Below are 18,393 nucleotides of genomic sequence, written 5' to 3'. Positions count from 1 at the left end.
ACACACTGGTGGGAAGTTAAGAAAACAAGTACTGCAGAAGTTAAGGAAGAGGGCGCAAGGACAGGGAAGAGTCAGAAGTGCCTCTTGGCTTTCAAGGCGTATTTTAAATGGAGCCATATTTGAATTTGGTTATCAGGACCACAACCATTTTTGCTGTTTGCCAATTCTCAAGATATTCGACATATGCATTTTGATGGAACAGACTATCGGACCCTACTCAGCCAGCAGATGGGAGCGGTTTTCGCCCTAGATCATGACCCTGTGGAAAATAAGGTAATGTTTTGTCACTTGAACAGATGTGGCTGTGCTTTAAGGACAGAGTAGAGAATTTTATCCTAACAGATGACCTGGGCTACTTGAAAATCCTCTGCCAAGTCAGAATCATTAGGCACAGAAAAATGCAAATATATACATTGAAGTATCATTTGAGAAATTTTAAGGATTTTCTATTATCAGAACCCTGGTTCTTGATGTGATTCAGCTATTTTATTAGAGATGATTGAGCAAGATCTTAAGATTAGTTTTGTTTCTGGAACCTACCACAGTGCCATACACATAGAAAAAAAACCCATAAGTAGGTTTGTGATCATTTGCTGGTAGTGGGAGAAGTGGGAGGTTGGGGTGGTACTTAGGAGGGATGGGTTTGTACTTTGCACTTAATGTATGTCATTGAGAGAGGGAATTTAATGACCTATCAACCATGAAAATCAGGAAATGGAAGTTTATGGTTCATGTGGGAATGGCAGTCTAGCTCATGAAATGATTTACCATAATAATCAATTTTTACATGAAGTTTTTGTATATAACTTAGAATTTCTATGTTATCAACCCAATCATTTGATCATTTGATCTTTGTTAGTTGTCTTTGTGCTAAGTTAGAAGGTGCTTGAAATATGTTACAGTGTCTCTGGGGGATTAATCACCCATACTTAGATATTTACATAGTTATTACTCTCCCTCCATAATTATTTAGTTATTATTAGGTTAATTCCTAGAATTTTAAACTTTGTGCTTTTGTTTTTTCCTGATTTGGAGCAGTCTGATAAATGGTAAAAAAAAAAAAAAAAAAAGAGAGAGAGAGAGAGAGAGAGAGAGAAGCAAATTAATTCTGTGTTTAATTGGTATGGATTGATGGTCAAATATAACTACCTTTGCAAGTAAAAGTTTAGTAAACTCTAGCAAACAGTTCTTACTTTTCCCTGAGCTGAATATATATGACTCCATGGGAAAGTTATATTAACAGAAAAAAATTAATAGGAAAAAATCAGTTCTAGATTCATTTATTACCACACTAGTCTTTTTTTCTGCACAGATAGCATTTTTACAACTAGGTGAATAAGGAGACTAGATGAATTTTGTTATGTGGCTCTCTTATTTTTCTAGTCAATCTCCTCATTTTCTTGCTTCTCAAATGGTGGTCCTTGGACCATCAGCATTGACATCACCTTGAACTTGTTACACCTGCACACTCTCGGGCTCCACCTGTGACCACCGAATCAGAGTCTGCATTTAAACAAGATACCCAGGGGGTTTGTGTGTCAATTTGAGAAGCAGTTCTAGCAGAGTGCTTTTGAATATGAGAAGTACCCATTTTGTATTATGGGATAGAACCTTCTCTATTTTATCTAGAAAGATGGTAACCTATGATATCTGAAAAGATGATAACATAATGAATTACCATTTTTGAATATTCTCATTGATTATAGATTTATGTACATGTGTGTACTCAAGTTAAAATCCCACAAATGCTATCACTGAATTGTAAACTGACCCATCACAGTTTTTCACATTCTCATGAACTACTTGTACCTATTTGACAGTCTGCATACTAGACTGAAAAAGAACTTTGTACCTGCAAGGTATGGTCTGTTGGACAATATCCAATATGGATTAATTAAAATGCAACTATATAGGTAAGAGATGAGTAAACTTTAGCAAATATTTAGTGTAACTTCACCATTTTTACAGTTGAGAAAATTGAGGTTCAGTGACTTGGCCAAGGTTATCAAGCAAAGAAGTGGCAAAACCGGGAGAAACCTGTGTCTCCCGACTTGCAGTGAAGTGGAGTGCTGTGGACCATGCAGTAGAAGACATAGCCCAGCATGCAGTCCCCATTAAACTGAAAATCGTTGCTCCCTTTCAGTCTGTAGAAGCCTAGGGTTCAAGTACAGTTTGTTATTGACCAATGATCAAGGATTAATAAATTACCAGTTACAATACTTACTATGAGCCAGGTGCAGGGCTAAGGAGTTTTATATATAAAACTAATGTACTTGGTCTTATAATTCCCATTTTACCAATGAGGAGACCTGAGACTGTGACATTGACTAACTTGCTTAAGTTTACAAGTATCTGGGAAACCCCTCAGTTGAAGTTCAGTTGCAGGTGTGTCTATGTCCAAAGATAAGCTCTCAACAATTCCACTGTATGATACTCAACCCATTTGTATATATTTCATATTTATTTTTTAAAACAAATAAAAAGTGTTCACGTTTTCTTTTGTAGGTGTACTTTGCCCATACAGTCCTGAAGTGGATAGAGAGAGCCAATATGGATGGTTCCCAGCGAGAAAGGCTGATTGAGGAAGCAATAGATGCTCCAGAAGGTCTTGCTATAGACTGGATTAACCGTAAACTCTATTGGACAGACAGAGGGTATGTTCCCTGTTAGCCATGTGAGATAGGAGTCCTGGGAGAGGTAGGATGGCTGGCTTCCTCCTCCACTTTGAACATGGGAAAATACTCCTGGGGACCTGGCTGGGATTGGAAAAGATGTCCCCAATGCTGTCCATATTCCCTCCACCCTTACCCCCACCCAGCAAACGTTCCTCTTTTCCTCAAGATTGGATCTGTATCTCTAAGAGATTTTGCGGACAAAGAATGTAGCATATGATTTTGCACTTCAGGCTAGAAATGCAAAACCTGTGTGAATATAGTCCACAAGCATTCCTTGAGCATCTGCTGTCGATGGGGCGCTCTCCACGAAACATGGGAGATACAAAGGAGTGTTTCATCTTTCCAGTCAGCTCACAGTTCAGCCAGGAGATAAGGCACATGCACACTGGAGACATTAATACAAATGCTTGGTCTAAATTTCAGTCCAGGAAATGTCTTAAGGCCACACATAAACAACTGCCAAATGAGGGGTGTACACTCCCAGAGGGAGTGCTGGAAGGGGCTTCAGGGACCAACTGGCCCAACCCCCTCATTTTACAAATGGGGACACTGAGGCTCAGAAAGGCTAAGTAATTTATTCAAGGTACACAGCACACAAGTGACAAATCTTGGACTAGAATCCACATGCTGGCTCTCTAGGTGACGTGAAGGAGGGAGAGAGAGTTCCATGCAGGAGCTGTGAGGAAAGTCCTTGTGAGATCAGAGAAATGGCCTGCTTTCCCTTTGGTGGAAATCAACAGAGCCAGAGAGAAACTGTGGTATTTCTAGTACACTGCTCTTGGGGCTACAGAAAGGACTGCTGCACTTGGGGTGTGTGTGTGTGTGTGTGTGTGTGTGTGTGTGTGTGTGTGTGTGTGTGTGTGGCCTGTGTGAGCCACAGGAATGGTGGGGGTGGGAGGAGGGTGAGGAAGAAAGCGCCTGCATCCCCCATGCGTACTGTGAGAGCCCACTTCCCTGCTTGGAGAGAGAGGAAGTTAGCCACGGAGCACCTCACAGGATGGTGTCAGAGATGCTCTGAGCTAGAATGATGCTTTCCCAGAGTCACTTAAAGCCATAGAGTGAAATGGTGGCCAACTTGAACACCTGGTACCTATACATCGTATTACATTAAAAGAAAGGAGAATTAGCCCTAACCAGTGTGGCTCAGTGGATAGAGCGTTGGCCTGCTGACTCAAGAGTCCCAGGTTCGATTCCAGACAAGGGCATGTTACCTTGGTTGCGTACACATCCCCAGTGGGGGGTGTGCAGGAGGCAGCTGGTCGATGTTTCTCTCTCATCGATGTTTCTAACTCTCTGTCCTTCTAACTCTGTCCCTCTCACTTCCTCTCTGTAAAAAATCAATAAAATACATTAAAAAAAAAAAGAAAGGAGAATTAATTAGGGTTTCACATCTATGAAATCAGCGGTCCCGCATAAAAGGTGAAGTCCCAGGGAACAGGTTTATATGCTTGGGGAGAGGCTTTCTATGCCCCAGAGCAGCTCTTTTGGTCTGGATAGCCCATGGGGAACAAAGGCATTTTTAAAACTGAGCCAGATGTGTGATGTGATGCGGCACATCTATATCCAGAGTGCATCTATTTTCATTCATTCATTCGCTCATTCAACCAGACCTTCATTCTTTTATTCTTTGGAGTGTTTATTAACTCAAATGTTCCAGATACTGCATTAATAACTTCATATCCATGATACCATTGAATCCCTAAAGATTTGTTTTCTAATCCCCAACTTAGAGAGGAAAAAAATGAGAATCAACGAGGTAAAATAACTTTACCAAAGTCAAACAGCCCGCAAGTAGTGGAGCTGGAATTTGAACTCGCAAAGCGTATGCTTTTGATAATCATAGATATGTACTGCCTCCCCCATCATCGTTGATTAAAATGTGCTCAACCCAGAGTCATAGAACAAATGGAAATCAACTTCAGTTGTAATAATGATAAAAATCATAATTACGGCCTCCTCTGTGTTGAACCTACTTAAAAGGACATTTAAAATGTCAGCTGTGCGTAATGACAGAGCCTGTACACGGCTCTTCTCAGAAGAGTAAACGCTGATCAGGACAGCAGATGTCAGCGCTGTAGACCCCTCCAAGGCTGCCAGGTCTCCTCATATTTCCCACCTTTGCCCGCCCCCTCTAATTTGAACCGTGTTTGATTAGTAGCACCACGGGACCCACTGCGGAAGCAATGCCTCAGGACACAGACAGGCACCTATCCTGAGAAGCAGACCTCAGATTCCCTAGTTCACTGGCTTCGGTAATAACAAGCCCTTCTTAAGTCCTCTTTCCTCTGAAGGCAGCTGCTAAAAGAAAACCTTTAATTTGTCTGGAAATGAAAGGTTTATAGTTTGAAAACCTTGATATTAGCTAGAAATTGGATTTAAATAACTGAGATTCCAAGCTTGTGATATTAGATTATATGGTAACTCGGAACCAATAAAAGAACCAGAGTGGATGCTTCTAGTTTACATTGGCTTACGAAAAGACGGATTCAAATGAACATCTAACAGTAGGAAGGAAGCTAATTGGTAATTTCACTGACAATGCTGTTATTTAGCACTAAGGAAGCCTGAGTCCTAAAGTCAATTGCTCAGTAAAAAAGAATCAAGAGGGTGAAAATATACATCTTTTGCTCATTCTTTTGAGATAAAACTACCATGAGGCAAAAAAAAAATCACTTTTCTAAGGTTCTAGATGGACAACTCTTGCCCTGGAAGGAGTGTGGGTCTTAGGAGACCCCAGTGACAATGGGATCGGTTTGGTAGTGGATATAAAGGGAAAGATGTTCCACTAGATTAAAGGTTATGCCTGAACTCAGGTGAGCCCAGTGTCCATGCTCGTCTTAGCTTTCTCGTTACCCACACTGGAGTTGGGGATTTGCTTTCTGGCCGAATCAAATAGTAGTGTATTATTGAGTTAACCCCTTAGGGAGCATTGAGATAAATTCCAGCAATCCCGCCTGAGATAGCTCCGGAGTCAGGGTTTCTGTTGGTCTCAATTCTCATCACCGCACTCCTGCTCAAAACAATCAAAATCTAGAGATAATGCAACAATGAGAGCAGAACTGACAGTCACAAGCGTCTTCAGAATTCCTTCCTCCCTGGCCAGGGGACAGGCACAGTGACAGTGTGGCTGAGTGACTTGGACACATGGAGTTAGAAATACCTGCCACCCTGCAGTGCCCTTCTGATGACCACTTCATCTGGGAATAAAATTATCTTTTGAAAAATTGATTTCAGAGAGGAAGGGAGAGGAAGAGAGACAGAGAAACATCAACGATGAGAGAGAATCATTGATCGGCTGCCGCCTGCACACCCCACACTGGGGATTGAGCCCACAACTGGCACACGTTGGCTCGATCCCCGGCAACAGCTATATATTATCAAAAATACTTTCTGATTTGCAGTAGGGAAACAGGGCCGGCAGGCAGCGCACCGGAACAAGGTGGTAGGTCTTTACCTGCTGTTTGTTGAATGTGTTAAAGATAGTTATACTCCCCAGTTTCAGTGGGGAAACAGGACAGGTGCCCCTGGTGGGAAAGGGGTGCTCCTCTTCCTCCTTCTGCCTGTGGTCTGTCTGCTCCAGAAGCTGCTCAGAAGCCCAGGTTACCCACAGACCAGTGACAGGGTGGGGGTTTGACAGAGTACGTTTTAGCATTTGATTCCACCCCCTTTTCCCCATTCTGCTGCCACTGCCCTAGCGCCATCACCATTCTTGCTTGTTCGCCTTGTCCTCTCCATACGAAAGCCACAGCATTATGACTGTTTCATACTCTTCAGGTCTCCCAGACTTGGCACTCGCTCACACCTCTGCTTAGGGTGCCATATATATATATATATACACACACACACACACACACACATATATACATACACACACACACACACACACACACACACATATATATATATATTTATATATATATATATTTTTTTTCAGAGAGGAAAGGAGAGGGAGCGAGAGATAGAAACATCAGTGATGAGAGAGAACCATTGATCGGCTGCCTCCTGCACCCCCACTACCGGGATGGAGCTCAGAATCCAGGCATGTGCCCTGACCAGGAATCGAACCATGACCTTCTGGTTCCATAGGTCATGGCTCAACCACTGAGCCATGCCACCCAGGGCAGGGTGTTCTTTGCCTGTCCACTCACCTCCTCTCTCCCTCCCTGCCCTGGCTCTCCCGCTGAACTCTACGCTCTGTAAGGACAGAGAAAGGCTGTTGAGTCTCCAGTGTTTAAGCCAATTCCTGACGTGTACAGTAGGTGCTTGCTCAGTAACTGTCTGTTTGATAACCAAGGTTTGTTAGACAAATAAATGGAAACACTAGGAAACAAACATTTTCTTCTCTGCCAGATTCCAGAGAGTTATTTTTTAAATGTAAAGTTTAGCAAATAATAATTGTTTAATGCTCTCATTTGTCTAAATAGCATGGGGAAGAAAATTAAAGTCAACATAAATCTCCCTTACTGTCCTTGTGCTGGCTGTCTCTGGGCCCTCGGAGCTTTCCTCTCCCTCCTTCCCGGGATCTGTGACCACGAGGCTGCCCCCTTCTCACTGCCGGCTTCCATTGGTTCCTGGGGTGATGGGAGGTTGTGAAGAAAAAGGGATGGTGGGATTTACACTACAGGCCACTGACACGATTCCCTCTTACCTTATCCTTTCCCTGTGCAATTTAATTGCCTGGGATAAATATTGGCATGCTAATGAAAATACTACAAAAAATAGAATTCGTGGGCATTTGGTCCTGATGTGTGTGTGTGTGTGTGTGTGTGTGTGTGTGTGTGTGTGTGTGTGGTGCGCGTGTGCAGATGCACAATGGGCATAGCTTAGAATGTCGGTCTTTGCATTCAGTAAGTAACAGGGAAAAGGAGTATTTTTGTTGAAAAAGTAAATGTAATGTAACAAGCCCCTTTATGTGACATGCATTTTAGGAAATCTGTCATTGAAGGCAGTGATTTAAGTGGAAAACATCGTGAAATACTCATTAAGGAGGACGTCTCTCAGCCACGAGGAATCGCTGTTCACCCAGTGGCCAAGTAGGTCCTTGGGAAATCCAGGTGCCTTTCTGAGAGGTCATGTTTGAAATGAAATGCTAAGGTCCAAAATCTGTCTTCAGTGGGTCAGTGGAATCGGAAACCAAGAAAATCCACTAGATTTGGCCACATCTTCAGAAATGATGTGGCTACCATGATATCCTAATTTTTAAGTCTTTTCATTTTCTATTTTTATATAAATATTTTATTCTTTGGATACCCTTTCATTTGAATCAAATTCAATTTCTTTTTAAAAGAAATGGGCTGTGATTCAGTAATCAATCAGACATAAGCCCATTAAACTGCTTTCTTTAAAAAACTACATTATTGTTTTCTTGAACAGAGGATGACATTTAGATTGTATGACTTATTAATTCTATTTAGAAAACTCATGAGTTCAAATGATGGGTCATTCCTAAATTTAGACAAGAGGAAATAGAAATCATAAGATTAGAAGATTCTATGTTGTTAATTATGAATTAGCGAAAAATGTTGGGTTAGGTTCAGAGAAGTAAGGAGAATCACCAATTTCTCCCTAGATTTTCAAAAACAACGATAAAAACCTACTCTTTTATTTATGATGGTCTATGGGAAAGACAATATCGGTAATAATTGATCATTGATTTGAAGCGAGCCACATGATCAAAAGAGTGACAATATAACCATCTCTAAACGGGCCAGAGAAAAGATATGGACCTCAAAAACTATTCTCAGCATAGTTATAGAATGTGATATACAGAACTTAAATTAACCTGGTTAACCGAGTACATAGCATAAAACTGGATAGTAGATAAACATGCTCTTCTCTTAATGCTGTAATTTTACATATGCATAACAGAAGGACAAGCTAGCAAGTTTCAGTGCCTTTTGTAGCATGAAACGCTAATTTAAGAATATGCACTTGAACACACTTTCAATTAGTAATATTCTGCAGTTTTAAAAATTAATAATTTCTTTTTTATCTAATGAACTAAGCCTTAATTCAACATTTCCTGTCCAAGATGCTCTACATAGAAAAGATAAGTTTTTGCTTTTGAAAAAATGATCTGTCCAACATAGTGCTATATTTACTTCTTCTATAGTCTTTAGTTTATTCTAAAGTAATTTACTCGATGTTCCCAATGATGAAAGAATAGGAGAATTTTTTGTGCAAATTTTATTTACTGTATGCTTTCTTGATTAAAGGAGATTATTCTGGACTGATATGGGGATTAATCCACGAATTGAGAGTTCTTCCCTTCAAGGCATTGGCCGGCTGGTTATTGCTAGCTCTGAGCTAGTCTGGCCCAGTGGAATAACGATTGATTTCTTAACTGACAAGTTGTATTGGTGCGATGCCAAGCAGTCTGTGATTGAAATGGCCAATCTGGATGGTTCAAACCGCCAAAGACTTGCCCAGAACGATGTAGGTGAGGCTTTGGGCTGGGTGATTTCTTCATCTTGACTGAGAGCTGATGAGTGTTAAATACAAAATGTGTTTGTTTATACACACATGCACGTGCATACACCACATTTTAAACCATATGATGAGAAAGAAATAGAGGCAGGCTGACAGACTTCTCTGGAGATTACCTGAACACTGGAATATTGAATAAAAATAGTGATGTGCAGTCATTTCTCTTTGTCAAGATTTCAAAAAATCAGAATGAAAACATTAAAAATTTTAAAACTTTTTAAAGAATAAGAACTTGATTCATCTGTTATCATTTCTTTTGTTTTAGAAAATGTCATTTTCAGCACAGAGATAATATCCTCTTCAGAAATTAATGAATATCTATTGATAACATGTGCAAAGGCTAATATAGTTTTGCCCCCTATTATAGTTTCAGACCTTACATGGGTTAGCATGTATTTTCTTAAACTTCTTTAAACTGTGGTTATGATAACTGTTAAAGGAGAAGTACAAATGGCTATGAGATTCATAGAAAAATTCATTTAGACTCAGGGAGACAGCATTTGAAGCAGGCCATGTGGGAAATAGATGATGATAAAACTTGATCATTTGAAATAGAGCTGCAGAAATTATTTTTTGTATGTTGGTATTGCCAAGATATGTTGATGAACTTAATTTTGAATGTACTAGGGAGCCATTGCATGTTCTTGAGCAGGAAATGAATATGAGATTGGTATTTCAGGATAACCACTTAAGTAACAGTATAAGAGTTGGAAATTTGGAGAGAAGGAAATCAGTCAGGAGACTACAAAAGTTGTCCAGACAACAGCTAATGAAGAATATTACCAAAATAACAAAAAAATGGAGGACCATTGAAAAATCACTGTAAAGAAAAAAATTGAGATTTACTAACAGATTGGATATAGAAGTGAGGGTCAGAGGGGTGTTAAAGATGCTTCAGAGGTTTACAAAATGGTTGTTGGAAGACGAAAACACATGGTTTCTTTTTTAAGGAACAAGCTAACAAACTAATAATCTGTATAAGATATTTATTTTGCCCATTCTCTTTGGTTTTAGAGGTAATGAATTTCTAGATTCGTGGTATATGTTACAGAGATCAAGATAAATAAAACTGTGAATATTACATACTTCTACATTTCTTTAAAAATTAGAGATGCTTCACATAATAGATAAGCTTGTGCACAATTACAGACTTTATTCATCCATGCACTTAACAGATGTTTATTGAAGCAGATACACAGTGGAGATTTAAACAAACATTGTTCCTGTGAAGTCATGGGTCTAGAGGCAGAGACTTATTTAAAAAATAAATGTGAAATTTTAGCTTTGATATATGAGGGTACTAAGTGATTTGAACATTTCTAACCAGACTATAAAGACACAATGTTTTAGACCAAAAATCATAGCCCAAATTTTAAAAAATAATTTATATTTTTACTCTAATCTGTGACTAATGCCACTTCCTATTAAAGGCCATTATCAAATAATTGGACATTAAGATGTCTAAATAGCTATACCCATCACTACAGTGCCATCTACAGGTATGTAAGTGGTGGCTTCTCAAGGGTCAGTTCAGGGTTGTTTTTCTTTAATTGAATTTATTGGGGTGACATTGGTTCACAAAACCATGCAGATTTCAAATGTACAACTCAACAAAACATCCTCAGCACACTGCATTGTGTGCCTATCGCCACAAGCAAAGTCTCTTCCAGTCACCATTCCCCCACCTTTGCCCAGTTCCACCTCCCCTCCACCCAGCCTCCTTCCCTCTGGCTAACACCACCACACTGGATTTTTAATATAAAGATTGAAAGAATTTATTCTTAATTTTAAATGCAACAGTGGCTCTTCCATAAGTCTGATGGGGTATTTGTTGAAAAACTATAGTTAATTCTGACACATGCCACAACATGGATCAACCCAGAGGACATCAAGCTAAGTGAAATAAGCCAGTCACAAAAGATCAGTATTGTATGATTCCACTTATTTGAAGTATCTATAATTATCAAATCCATAGAAACAAAAGGTAGAATGGTCTTTGTCAGGGACTAGGGGGAAGGAGAAATGAGAAGTTGTTGATTAATAGGTATAGAGTTTTAGTTTTACAAAGTAAAAAGTTTCTGGAATTTGGTTGCCCAATAATGTGAATGAACTTAATTTATTAACATTGCTGAACTATGCAAAGGTTAAGATGGTAAATATCATGTTCTTTTACCCAAATAAAAAACCTGATAGCTATATAAAAAATTCCCTTGCTGCATTTATGGCTTTAATTTATGACAATGGGCTAGCAGCCGTGGGCAAACTACGGCCCGAGGGCTGCATCCGGCCCGTTCGGCTGTTTTATCCGGCCCGCGGAGCCGAAAGAGCGGAGGGTTCTCTTGTTCTCCCCTCCGCTCCTTTACTTTGAATTTATATTAGTTCACACAAACACTCCATCCATGCTTTTGTTCCGGCCCTCCGGTCCAGTTTAAGAACCCATTGTGGCCCTCGAGTCAAAAAGTTTGCCCACCCCTGGGCTAGAGACTAAAATGAATCTTTAAGGCTCATTGCCACCAGGACAAGTCATTTGCATTTGCTGCCAGGAGAGGGAGACATTCATTCTAATCCACCAAGTCCATCGCTCATCTGCAAAGACTGGCCTGGGGAATGTGAGTGGATGTGAGTAAAGCTTCCAAACTCGGGCCTCCTTAGCTTTACTCTCTAATTACTTGAGATGGTTTATTACAACACTAGAGGCCCAGTGCACAAAATTGGTGCACGGGGTTGGGGGGGTCCCCTCAGCCCAGCCTGCACCCTCTCTAATCCGGGACCCCTTGAGGGATGTCCAACTACTGGCAGTTGGACATCCCTCTCACAATCCTGGACCTCTGGCTCCTAATCACTCACCTGCCTGCCTGCCTGGTTGCCCCTAACTGCACTCCCTGCCAGCCTGATTGCCCCTCACTACCTCTGCGTGCCAGCCTGATTGCCCCTAACTGCCCCCCCCTGCTGTCCTGGTCGCCCCAACTACCCCCGCCTCCCCCAACACCCCCCCTCCCCCTGCCGGCCTGGTCATCCCTCACAGCCTGCTGTTCAGTCATTTGGTCATCCCTCACTAAATCTCCCCCTCGCCCCCCCCACTGGTCTGGTTGCCCCACGCAGCCTGCTTGTTCAGTCGTTTGGTCATCCCTCACTACCCCCCCTGCCGGCCTGGTCATAGGCAGCCATCTTTGAGGGTGTGAGGGTTAATTTGCATATTACCTCTTTATTATATAGGATTTCCCTGCTTACTAAATACTGGAAAATCTTATCAGAGTAATTTCAGCAGCAGAGAGAGATGGGTTTAGTTGAGATGGTGTTAGAAGGGCTCTCTAAGGTTGATAGCCATAAAAATGGAGGCAGCAGATAATAAATGACTTAAAAAAAAACATGACTAAAATTGCAAGGAAAAAGACAAAAAGAAGCTAGGGGGTGAGGTCAAGGGGGGGATGAGGAAATTAAAATGCAAGAGACCTGAAGATATTCATCAGTTACAGGAAAGAAGCTAGTAGAGTGAAGAGAATGAAGACGTAAACAAAATGGGTAATTGACTAAACAAGGACCTAGAGAAGTCTTGACAGAAGATGACACCAGGGGCACAGGGCAGTAGATGAATATTAGATAAGAGGCGAGATAGGAAAGGAGGTGGCGTCCAAGGCAGGGAAATGTGTTGATGGAGATGGGAATTTGAAGAGCCTGTTATTCAGTTACCTTAAATTTTTAAATATCCTTACAACAACCTGTGAATTAGTGCACTACTTACTACTGCCATTCAAAAGACAAGGGACTGACGGCAAAGAGGGGTAAGATAACTTATTCAAGTTTCTGAATACTGACAGAATCACTGAACACAAAGTCCCCGCCTGGCCTCCTTCCTCTTGGTGCAATGACAGGGTGGGCAAAAGTAGGTCTAAAGTTGTTCATACGGAAAATAATACAACAATTAATAAATAATAATACAAGAATAAACTCTGTGTTTTGCATACTGATAACTGTAAACCTACTTTTGTGCCACCCTGTATGCCAATGAGCCCTTATTCTCCAGTTCTCCAAACGCTGGGTGACCATGGGCTTTGCTAGGACTTCATACCACCAGTCTCCCATTCGAAGATGAGGTAGGGTTAAGTGTAGGAATCGTGTGTATGTTTCAAGCCTTGTTCTTTTAAAAATATTCATGGCAAAGACAAGACGTATGTAATGCATTGGGACTGCTTCCAGGTCATCCGTTTGCTGTGGCTGTGTTTGAGGATCACGTGTGGCTCTCTGACTGGACCGTGCCTTCGGTAATAAGGGTGAACAAGAGGACTGGCAAAAATAGGGTACGTCTCCGAGGCAGCATGCTGAAGCCCTCATCACTGGTTGTAGTTCATCCATTGGCAAAACCAGGTACACTGGACATGTTACACAGTCTTTCTTTGGCTGGAATCTGCAATTATTTTAATTGTTTGATGGCTGGGAAGGAGGGGGGTTGTTGCAATTCTCACTAATCCAGGTCAATGTTAAGATTTCCCAAGATTTGGATTTTGTTTAAACTAAGACAGCCTGGTAGTGAATTTGGGCTTTATTCTTTCAATCCCGTTTCCCCACGCTCCTAGACAGCTTTTACCTATCTTGTGTTTTTAAAAGATTCTTGGGTTAAAGGCACTGAGGATGAGGGTGGGGGAGGGACAATTTAGCCACCTGCAGTGGAAGCTTCTGTCTACACTGGGGCCTTTCTCCACGCCCTGAGAGTGCCAGGGAGTGAGCAGATAGAAAAGGCACCTAGTGTCCTACAGTAACTCTTCTTTCTGAGCTGCCCTGTGTCCGTTTGACTAGATCATGGGGCAGGAAATAGGAATATCATCTTTCTAAAGAGCTTCTCAGACAACAGTACTGGTTATACTCAATAAGTTACTCATAAGGTAATAACATTTTGAGCTAAACAGAGCTCCTTATAGGAGCGCTTCTGAAATAGCTCTTGCTACAGGCTCCATTTAGATACACCGAGTTTCTCTGCCCCTAAACTGTACACTGTGATTTGTATCAATGTGGCCTTTTGATCTCCAAGCCCATCTGTGAATGCAGCTCTTTTCCCCGCTAGGAGCGGATCCCTGCTTATTCCAAAATGGAGGCTGTGAACATATTTGCAAAGAGAAGTTTGGAATTGCTCGGTGTTCATGTCGTGAAGGTTTTGTGAAAGCCCCAGGTGGGAAAAAGTGTCTGGCTTTAACTGATCATCAGATATCGGCAGGTAATGTAATAAATTATGTGCTAAATCATCCTACCTTGGCTCAGGGATACAGTTCTGTTCTACACTAATCCCTATGCTTTTGCTGATTTTTAGTATTTTGTATAATTAAAAGCCCCTCTGCTTTCAGGGAGGCCAAGTATTTTTTGTTTTTTTGTTTTTCTTCCTTTGATGAGTCTGGGCTTCTTATTAAAGACTAAATTGGATTGATCTCTTGTTGTAAACTTAGTGAACAAAAGATAATATTCAAAGTCCAATCTTCCAACCCCTTCTTTATGATGGAGTAGCCCAATTTTAGAAATAAATGTCAGTATTTTACCACCTCAGTTAATGTTCAGAGATATTTTGTTTAGAAGTTTTATGGCCTCAATGTTGGAGGTGGTCATATACAATCCCCCTGCCATGTGACTGGTGTTAGGATAGAAGTCAAAGTCTTTTCTAATAAATAATATTTCCTCAAGCAAGTATGAGGAATCCAACCTGAGAAGGTTGTAATAATGTTTTTAAAAACTATGACTTTGAGAAAGAGGAAGGAAAAGCGGGTCCAGTGTGATGTGTCAGTAGTCCTGACTTCCTTTTCTTGAATGTACATCTAATCAATTTTGGTATATTTGGATATATCTCTTGATATCTTTATATCAAAGAGAATTTACATTTTATTTAAAATATTTAAAAAACATACATATATTCATCTTAAAGGCATGGTGTAAGGTAGATGACAGATTGACAGCAAATAAATGGATCAATCTATCCATGAACCAGAATTGGATATTTTGGATTTTCAGAACTTTCTATTCATTGTTGTCTTAGGACAAAAGTTCTCAATATTTTAGTTTCAAGTGCTCTTTACATTCTTAAAAATGACTGAGAACCACAAAGAGTTTTTGTTTATGTAAGTTATATCTATCCATATTTATATTAGAAATTAAAACTAAAAGATTCTAAAAATATTTTAATTAAAATTATACTAATACTCCATTGTATATGAACATAACATATTTTAAGGAAATAAATGAAATAATTATGTATTTTTTATAATTATATAAATTAATATATAGAGGAAGGGAGAGGGAGAGAGAGATAGAAACATTAATGATGAGAGAGAATCATTGATCAGCTGCCTCCTGCATTCTCCCAACTGGAGATCCAGCCTGCAATCCAGTCATGTGCCCTAACCAGGAATTGCACTGTGACCTCCTGGTTCATAAGTCAGCGCTGAACCACTGATCCACACCAGCTGAGCTGAAATAATTATATTTTTCCAAAAAGAAATATGTAGTAAGAAGAATGGCATTGGTTTTCCTTTATATCTTTAGTATCTGGCTTAGTGGAGGGCAGCTGGATTTTCATATCTGCTTGTAGGTTAAGTCTGTTGCTGTGTTGTTTCGATTGAAGCACATGAAGAAAATTTGGCCTCACAGAGACATAGAGTTAGAAAAGGGGGGAATACTTAGCTTGTATTACAGATGCCCTTTTTTTGTATTTTTTATTTGATACTATGTCAGAACTATACAGTTGGTAGTTTCTTAGAGTTTAGTTGCAATGTGGAATCTGAAACCATATCAATGAACTTTTTTGCCTTCTGACACATTAAAATCCAGGGGTCTATTTTGTGCTTTGAGTGGCTCTTTTACCTTGCATGACTTACTAGCATCATGTTTTGGTCATTTGAAAATGTTGTTGAGTTATGCAGGTCTTCCAATTGTTATATTAATATAAAAAATAAAATTAATTATTATCATCAAACTCATCAGAAAAGTCTTTGAGTATTGGGATTTTTGTCAAGCTCATGGCAGATGAAAACATTTTCTATAATTTTACTTTCCACTTGAAAGCTCAAATTTTATTATTGGCAGCAAGTACTGTGAGTTGTTTCCCTTGAAGTGACAGGCTCACTTCATTCATTTTTCAAAAAACGCTTGCCAAACCTCTAAATGTTAAAAACATAGTTTATCAGTCATTCTTTCAAGTGAAAATTATGCTCAGTGAAAAAAGAGGCTAGTTTCAACTTGCAACTCAAAGAGCATACAAGTGATTTTCCTTCTGACAACCATCATAATTCAGTATTTTCAAAAATAACAGAATGTTTATGTGTACTTCCCTTTTTATTACAAAGAATATTAAAGAGCCAAATATTCCTTGGTTGAGATATTTAAAAATTAATAATTCTTACTCTTTATCATGGATCTTCTTAAGTGAAAGTGGAATGTATGCGTGTGTGTGTGTGTGTGTGTGTGTGTGTGAGTGTGTGTGGGAGTGTATGTGGCAGTGAAGAACATGAACACTGGTAGAGTTTGATGCCATGGCCTTGATTCTTGCTAAGGCACTGAATTCCACCCATCATTACTTTTGCCCATCAATATCCATGTAGACACAGTGAAAAAAGACAGAAAATGTCAATGTTACTTGCCTTTTATAAAAATAGCTTAACCTTATGGACTCGGTGCAATGGAACCCCAGGGATCCATGCACTATACTTAGAGAGTGTATTTGGTGTTTTAGGGGATCCAGTTTTTTCATGTCTGGGAGGTTGCATAGGTCCTATGCCTATATAAACTATGGCTTATTTCTACTCCTCCGCATTTCTAAATAAAAAATCAGGCAAAAATAAGTCGTGGAACAGCCTAAAGGAGGAGTGTGTATGGAAGTCAGGTTGGGGAGATCAGATCATTAATTTTCCCTTGTAATGACAGTCTATGATTATGGGCTGAGTATATTTATAAGGATTGTAGTATTTCACTCTTATTGTTTTTTTGCCAATACCTAAAAATGTCCTGCCTTTCACCCCCACTGCCTCCCTTTCCTCAACCATCAGCTGCACGGAGTAAAGCTGGAATGGTGTGGTATAGCAGGTGAGGTTTTCTAAGTCACCAAGACCCTGATAGTTTCCTTGAATGCTCTTACTGTGAGAATGAATCTGAATTCACACCCAACAAAGAGCCATAAATATAAATTAAATACCACTTTTCTTGAATCATAAAAGATAAATTAATTATATCTGTTGACCTTCAATAGGTAGCAACGCAGATCTAAGTAATCAAGTAATGCCATCGGACATCTTATCCAGCAGTCAAGGGTTTGAAGATAACATTACAGAATCTCAACATATGCTGGTGGCCGAAATCATGGTGTCAGGTACAGATAATGAATACTCCAGTACAGCTCTGGTCCCAACAATTTCCATCCTACCAATTAAAATTCCGAATTACCTCTCTAACTTAATGTTGGCTAAATCTACACAAAACTAGTGAAGCCCAACTTTGGACTCCAACTTTGGAACTTCTCTTCTGAACCATGTGCCGGAGGAAGATGGCCCCATATTAGACTGGACAAGAACTTTACTCATTGAAACTCCACACTGAACCTTCTTGGAAGAAATCTAACTTGGAAACAAGGGTGAAAAATAAGACAGAGCAGATTTGAATGTATCCCCCCACACCTCATATTTTTGGTATTTGGCCCATCTAGCTGTACTTCCATTAGTGTGAAAGTAGATAGTAATTGGTAAGAAAATATAGGTTGTTTGCTTCAGCTGCTCCAGAAAGTCCACAAATAGCAACTGTTAGAATGTTCCTCCTATATGGCACATTTATCACCAAATTGCTAAGTTATTTGTTCAGTATTTAACAACTTTAGGGAACATAATTCTTTTATATTCTGTATTCACTCATGAGACCAATGGTTTTCAAATTGGATTTAGCTCAGCCCTGGGTCTTCTGCAAATTCCACACCTTCTCACTCTAGGTCTCTGCCCTTCAATCAGTGCAGCTGAGTAAGATTTTAACAAAGTGTCTGTGACTAAAAATATGTTTGGAAACTCCATAGTAGGACATTACATACACTTAACAAAGTGCTCATCCAACTTATATGATCTGCAGACTAATTTGTCAATATATAAGTCTTACCCCTCCTCATAAGAACTTATCAGTGTGATCCTATATAATCCTGTCTTATAAAAGAGTAATATGCAAATTGACCATCACTCCAACACACAAGATGGCTGCCCCCATGTGGACACAAGATGGC

General features: G+C 39.9%; 1 protein-coding gene across 1 annotated transcript in view; it reads left to right on the top strand.

Annotated features, from left to right (window-relative positions):
- Positions 1–18,393, top strand: part of EGF (epidermal growth factor) — a 95,614-nt gene that overhangs the window by 51,074 nt on the left and 26,147 nt on the right. Inside the window, exons 10-16 of the mRNA XM_080682838.1 lie at positions 137–273; positions 2,506–2,654; positions 7,604–7,708; positions 8,891–9,114; positions 13,359–13,526; positions 14,221–14,370; positions 17,383–17,502. Of these exons, the coding sequence (XP_080538964.1) occupies positions 137–273; positions 2,506–2,654; positions 7,604–7,708; positions 8,891–9,114; positions 13,359–13,526; positions 14,221–14,370; positions 17,383–17,502 (1,053 nt within the window). The remainder of the gene's footprint in view (positions 1–136; positions 274–2,505; positions 2,655–7,603; positions 7,709–8,890; positions 9,115–13,358; positions 13,527–14,220; positions 14,371–17,382; positions 17,503–18,393) is intronic.

The sequence above is a fragment of the Plecotus auritus genome, assembly GCF_963455305.1.
Source record: "Plecotus auritus genome assembly, chromosome: 1".
In the NCBI taxonomy this organism is placed as follows: Eukaryota; Metazoa; Chordata; class Mammalia; order Chiroptera; family Vespertilionidae; genus Plecotus; species Plecotus auritus.
This window is presented reverse-complemented; position numbering and strand designations above follow the sequence as displayed.